This window comes from Akebia trifoliata, chromosome 7 (genome assembly GCF_017979445.1).
Source record: "Akebia trifoliata isolate Shusen 1 chromosome 7, ASM1797944v1, whole genome shotgun sequence".
In the NCBI taxonomy this organism is placed as follows: domain Eukaryota; kingdom Viridiplantae; phylum Streptophyta; class Magnoliopsida; order Ranunculales; family Lardizabalaceae; genus Akebia; species Akebia trifoliata.
Window position 1 is genome coordinate 2666773 of NC_141381.1, and position 7361 is coordinate 2674133.

The 7361-nt window shown below is 34.2% G+C and overlaps 1 protein-coding gene across 1 annotated transcript in view; it reads right to left on the bottom strand.

The window, feature by feature from the left end:
- Positions 1 to 4672: 4672 nt before the first annotated feature.
- LOC147397970 (uncharacterized) overlaps positions 4673 to 7361 on the bottom strand; it is an 11344-nt gene continuing 8655 nt past the window's right edge. Inside the window, exons 5-8 of the mRNA XM_086447063.1 lie at positions 7015 to 7175; positions 6666 to 6771; positions 6455 to 6580; positions 4673 to 4989 (exon numbers count right to left, since the gene is read on the bottom strand). Of these exons, the coding sequence (XP_086303189.1) occupies positions 4852 to 4989; positions 6455 to 6580; positions 6666 to 6771; positions 7015 to 7175 (531 nt within the window). The 3' untranslated portion in view covers positions 4673 to 4851. The remainder of the gene's footprint in view (positions 4990 to 6454; positions 6581 to 6665; positions 6772 to 7014; positions 7176 to 7361) is intronic.

The window sequence follows — 7361 nt, forward strand, 5'->3', positions numbered from 1 at the left end:
TAAAAATTTCAATATTGAGAGAGAGATGGGCCATGAACATCGTTTGGGGCTCTCTGGCAAGAAGCCCGATTCAGTGCTTATCCACCCAGCACACCCTCACCCTCTTAACCTCACTTTATACCCTCCCTACCCAAACAGAAGCTTCACCTGTAATCTATGCCACAAATTTGGATCTGAGCGGCTGTATCGATGCAACGCGTGTAATTTTGATGCCCATCTAAGTTGTGCCACAGGATTGGCGCCGATGATTATGACACTACCAAATAATAATCCAAACATGGGTGTAATGTACTCGGTTCAGGCTTCGCTCAATTATGGGCCTCTGCCTCACAGGCCCCCAGCGTCTCACCCGTTTCAGCCTTCTTTCAATTACAGGCCTCCAGCACCTCACCCGTTTCAGCCTTCTTTCAATTACAGGCCTCCGCCTCACCCGTTTCAGCATTACAGGCCTCCTTATGATGGATCTCTTGGAGGTGTCTCTCACCAAGTTGGTCAAAGTATCATGGGTGATGATGGATCTGTTGGAGGTGTCTCTCACCAAGTTGGTCAAAGTATCATGTGTGATTGGTGGTGGTGGTGATTATGATTATGATTATGTTGGTGGAGATGGTGATTATGATTATGTTGGTGGTGGTGATTATGATTATGTTGCTGATTATGGTGATTATGTTGGTGGTGATTATGATTATGTTGCTGATTATGGTGATTATGTTGGTGGTGATTATGATTATGTTGGTGATTATGGTGATTTCGACCCTTCAAATTAAGCATTTTAGCTACTAGTCTACGAGTGTAATTATTAGTTTGCTGTATTTCTATGAATTACCATGGAAGCTAGAATCACGTCTACTTCTGATTTCCATTATTATTATCAAGAATGACTATATGTTTTATGTATTTAATTTCTTTATATAATTTAGAAGGAAATTCGGTTTCTATTATATTAAAAATGCCTTCAATGGGAAATGAGATATTTTGGCACCTACATCAATTAGACATGTAATATTGGGTATGTTTGTTTGTATGGAAAATTACTTTCCATGAAATTTGAAATCCATAAAAAAAATAGTTGTGGAAAATAGGTAGGGTTAAAAAATCAAATTCTATTATTTTATTTTACTTGGATAAAATCATAGAAAAAATATGAGAAAAAAGAAGAAGAGGAGGAGGAAGAAGATGAGAGGAGGGGGAGAGGAAGAAGAAGATGACGAGGAAGAGGGAGGGGGGAGGATGCGACGACGGTGGTGGCGACGGTGACGGTGGAGGCGGCGACGATGACGACGGCAACGACGACGGAGATAAGTAAGGAAGATGATGACGAGGAAGATTGGGGGAGAACGTGGTGGTGGTGTAGGAGGTGAAGGATGGAAAAGAAGAAGAAAAAGAGAGAGAGAAGGTGGTCGGAGATGGAACCGACGACGACGGCGAGGTTAGCGTAATGGTGGTGGTGGTGGTAGGGAAGAATTGGGGATGGAAAATATGGGTGGATTTCATTTTTCCACCCATATTTTTGTGGACTTTTTGATTGGGGTGGAAAATGAATTTTTATTTCCATATGCAATCAAACATTTGAAAAATGTCATTTTCCACCTTATTTTCCATGTACAATCAAACATACCCTAAGAGTATTCCCCTTGGATTGGGTTGGGCGTTTATACTTCGTAGGTACAATCCATAAAACATCAAATTTAAGAAAAATTACAACTCAATCCTCTTGTACTCATGGTTTAAATCATAATTGATTTTTTTTTTCTTTTTTTGAGAGTGTTGATATTCTAACTAGAAAGTCTTCACTCATTCAATACTCGGATGACGTGCTAGGGACACAGAACCATATATCTGTTTCCTCATGATAAATAAATATAAATTCCCATAAAAGATGTACATTTATGTATCCCAAGAAAATAGATCAATGGTTCCATATCCATAACACGTTAGTGTTAATCAAGTAAAGACTTTCTAGTTAGAATATCATTATTCTTTTTTCCTTTTTTCTTTTGTGGCACATTCCATGTTCGACTAGCCTCACTAACTTAGTGAGGGAAATAGGCCTTACCAAGGCTCATCAACCGTTAACAAGACCTTGAGATTCATGATAAATCTTGAGGTTCTGGTGACGGTGGATGAGCTTTGGTGAGGTCTATTTTTCTTACTAAGTTAGTCAAGAATGTATTTCCCTTTTTATATCGGTACTGTAATTTGTACTCCTATTTTTATTTAAGTTCCCCTAGTCTTACTAAGAGTCCTAGGCTCGCCTCTTGGCATCTAACACATGATAAGATATGTCATGGTTGTAAGGGATGGAATCCTATGAATTTTGAAAAAAAAAAATAACTTTTTTGAAAAAATGTAATTTTTCATTGTTGAATTTTATTTTTTAAATTTAAAGCTATGTGGAAGTTCAGTCGCCACCCATTTCAAAACCTTAGATCTAGCTTAAAAGAAATTGTTTTTTGGATCTGAGTTTTTCAATGAAACTTAGAGGTCTGTAGTGTTGGATTTCTGATGTGGTATTCTATTTGAGCAAAATGACACTCGAAACCTTACCATATGTTAGTGGTAAGGCAAGTGTTTCACTTTTTATTAATACAATTTTGCTCACTTGGCTTATAAATAAATAAATAACCATCTGGATACTAATGTATTGTAGCATCCCATCTAAAATTATTCCTTCCAAATATTTTTTAGGATAAATTTTCAATTCGAGCTAAACTTAATTGAAGCAAATGATCCAACTTCTATTGGACAATTTTCTTTCATCTATAACAGGATTAAGAACAAGGTCAAGGCAAATATCAACATTTTTTTTATAACATTAGAGATATCATATCTTAACGCGACTAGTGAGCCAAAAGAAATCGTTTTATTTGTTTATTCATGCACTTCTATAGCATTCTATATCAAAACAGACATTAAATAATTATTAAATATCCCTTCGTACAGTTTCGTTGATTCAACAGAGGCACTGAACATATTAAACAAAGTGGTATAATTATTCAAAATGGATCAAATAAAGTTGTTTCACATACATTTTGAAAAAAAAAATTAAATTAAATTAAATATTTTTCATTTATCGATTATATTTGATTGGATAAGAACCCTATGTGCAGTATTATATAATATATTTGTATTTACATTATCATATGATTTGAATAATATATGGAGCTGATTCGTGAGTTTTGAAGGACATTTATTTATGATTGTAGAGAAAGCATTTTCTCTACACTAAAAAAAAATTCTAGAAAAATGAAGAAACTGTTTGTCTGTGTTTGATTGGGGTAATTTAATCATATTGGGATAATCGTAAGAGGGAAAAAAAATAGAGTTTTCCTACTTCGACAAAAAAATTCATTATCCTTAAGAGTATTTAACGTTCATTATAGGGAAATCATTTTCTATGAGAAAAGTTTTTTCTTGCAAAGATGAAAAATCATCTGGAAATGGTATTTTTTTTTTCTTTTTAAAAAATAAAATAAAAAATCCCACCAATCTTTTGTTATACCAAAATTGATCTCATGCAAGGGAATTTTCTTTGAAGAAGTTGCAAACATAAAACATAACTCGCCAAACTACTTGATGAAGCTAATTCCAGCCATTAAGTTTGAGCTTTGCTGTGGGTCTAAGTCCTGTGACTAGGGTTGTTATTGGGGCAGGTTCAGGCTGGGTTGGTTGAACCCTAACGGGTTTGGAATTGCTTTTCCAAAAAATAGGGATCCAATAATGTCTACTTTAATGGTTTAGAGATTAGAGTAAACTTGTTATTTTATAATATATTTTTAATTATTTATTATATAAATATACAAATTAACATAAATAAAATAAAATAAAAATAATGAATTGAAATTTATTAGTAGGACTTAAAATGGAATGGATTTTATCCGAATTCAAATTTAACGGATTTGATTTCATCAAATATATCTAAATTAAAATATGATTCAGATATGAATTGATATCCCTTGACCCAAGTCAAATCCGAATCTATTCCTATATCCATCAAGATCCGAATGATATATTATTTTGTAAAATATACTTTCGTATTTTTCAAATCATTTTTAATCATGGTTGAGTGTAATGGTCAAGGTCTCTTTCCAAAATGGAGAGGACTTGAATTCAAATCACATTTTAAAAAATTTATTTAAAATAACCTTGAATTGTCCGACTGACCCGAATCAATTAATTTGATTGAGTCTAATCCAGATATAGTTTTAATGAAAGTAAAATGGTTCAGATATATCTTAACTAATAAGATCCGAGTCAGATTCAGATTCGAATATGAGTCCAAATAAAAAAATTCAAATATGGATATGGACATACTTACATCTTGGCCAAACATGTTCCGTTTTAAGCCCTATTTATTAGGCCCCAAACCAAGTGTGACCCGGATTTAATAGGTTGGAAAATTTTGAACCCGACTCAACGCTGGATGGGCGGATCTTAAAATAACAGATTCGATCAGGACTCAGATCCAGGTCTCAGAATGCATGTTTACAAGTAGCTAGGAGTGTCAATGTTGGATATGACAGGGCTGGTCTGGATATACTGAATTATCAAGAATCCGACCCGGCCCTTTGAAAATCCTAATAAAATAACAATTAAATCATCTATTTTCAAAATTTTCACTCAGATTTACTAACCATGAAAGATATAATAGTTCAGATCTTGATACAATTCTAAACCTACTGTAATTTGGTACCCAAAAACAAAAAAAAAAAGTGAAGTTCAACGTAAATGCAAAACCACCCAAAGTCCTATCAACTGAAATGCTCATTAGTTCTTCTTAGTTACAAAGAGATAAAAGATAAAATCAGAAGTTGAGAATACTTCCATGATAGCTTCTTTTTTTTTCCTCTTTTACTTCTTATGCATTCTGGAATCAGGAGAGTTATATTGGAGAGGAGATAAAGGCTGTCTCGGCGAATCCAAACCATTAAAATCAATCATCCCCTCGATCGAACTGCACATCTTAGGGCTCGATTTTCTCTTGCTTCCCTGCAACAAATGCACGTAAAAATATCAATAAGCCTGAACTATTTTCCATTCTTTTATACTAGTATGATGGATAGAGGTAGTTATGGGCTGGACTCGATTTGCACATTAAAACTAGGGCTGCCAATGGAAAGGATCAAACCCAAAATCCAATCCGATAAATCCAGGTCTGGATCGATGATTTACATTCCAATAAGGAACCGATCCAATAAAGTTCCTATTTGATATCTTATTGGATCGGAACTGGATTGACCATGTTCCAATCAAATAAGGACCCAATCCAATAAAATGTTAGAAATTATACATTTATCTAAATATAAGAAATTTATTTAAATTTTGTATGTCTCCAATCCAATTGGTCTTGGATTTTAGTATTAAGTTCTGATAAAATCCAATCCATTATGAGCCTGATCCGATGAATATCGGATCAATTCAGGATCCGATCCTTATCAGAGATCACTACCAAATCGACCCCAATCCGATCTGAACCTGATCCATTGACAGCCCTAACTAAAACTCAGTCATTTGTCAGTTTGTTTTCAGTTAAACTTGGGGGTGGATTATGTATCAAAGGCAAACCAGAAAACCTAACCTAACAAAACTGACTTTTACAAATTTTCTGTTCAGAAGTATGGAAGGAATTTACCCTAATCCATGCAGAGCCAAACCCATTACCATCCTAAAGTTTGCCATCAGATATAATTCAACCCATTTCACAACTTCAGTCAGTCAAATTGACAACTAGGAAGCACCATTCAATTAAATTTTAATATAGTGACAGCTACTTAATATCTAACATACTAATCCTTAGGGCTGTCAATAGATCGGATCAGACTTGAATTCTGATCTGTTACGATCCAACAAGTTTTAGACAATATCTATTTGGATTGGTTTTGGATCAATCATGTTCCGATCCTGTTAGAAAGTATATAATTTATGTTATATATTTGTTGAGATATATAAAGTTTATTTAGATTTTGTTTATAAAATAGGTTTGCACGATCTGGATCCAATCCAATTGTTAATGTACCGGATCTGGATCTTGATATTGAGATCTGATAAAAACCCATTCCAATAAGGGTCTGATCCAATTCTTGTCGGATTAGTCCCTGATCCGATCCAATCCAATCCAGCCCAATCCATTGACCCTACTAAATCCTTGTAAATGGGAACTTATGGATGGGCATAGAGAATCCATGTTGATCAGTTTTAGAAATAAAAATGTATTATGGTTATTACAGATATAAAATTAAGAGGATTCCTCATAATGTCCATGGAGATCATTTTAAGGTCCGCATGTCAAGCACAAGAGTCGGCCTTTATTTTTTTTTCTTTTTCAGTATCTAATTTTTGTAACCGAGTGTGTTAAGTCTGCAATTAAACATCCTAAATTATTCCTGATCAAAATAAAGGATCCACTAGCGTACTATAAAAGTCTATAATACAACTATTTCTATGTATCTCTCACCTTTGCCGAAGCACTGGCCGTATGCTTGCCTCCAGATTCTTTATGATGCCTTTCTCTGTTGCATAGCCTCAACAACCGCTTATTCTCCTCATCCAAAAGATTATTTTCTTCAAACAACACTTTAGCCTAAATAAAATAAAATAAAACCATAAAGATTAGATTGGCTGCATGAGGATACCAAGCCTGACACCAAAAATTCACCATGCTTTACCTCCTCCTCAGCCCTGGTTAGGTTAATCCTTAGATTCTCTTTGTCATTCTGCAGTTTTTTTACTTCAGCAGCCAATGCTATAACATCTTGAGTTGACAGCTTCAAGCTACACCAATTAAAATGAGAGTTTCCACAAATTAAATTAAGCATAAAGAGAAATTTTTAAATTTTATTTCTACAACACTTCATACTTATTTTTAACTAAAAATTTACTTATCGTATCAACCGATATTGCTAAAAATTTCACTAATATATTATGAAGCGGATATTTTAACCATCAAGATAGTAACAATAATAAAGAAAATAATATTTATCAATATAAAACAAGGAGAGGAATGAGAAATCTCACCTTTCCCACATTTTAAGTAACCTCTGACATGATTCAACTCCACTATTAGCCTCTAAGAAAGCATGTGCACTTGAAGCAGCTCCATCTTTGTCTACTATCAAACCTATGACTGAATCAAGCAATTGTTCTTCCAAAGTTGAGCTGACTGCAAACGAATCACCCTTTAAAATAACCAAGAACACATTTGTCAGCTTTTCCTCAGTTTAATGGCTCAAATTATCTACTTTTGAACAAAACTATAGAATTACCAATTTGGCATTTGCTTTGTCAGCAAGAGATAATAAGATAGCAAAGGAGGGGAAAAAGGGTCAGAAATGGGATTTCTATTGGAAAGTAGATTACCTCAA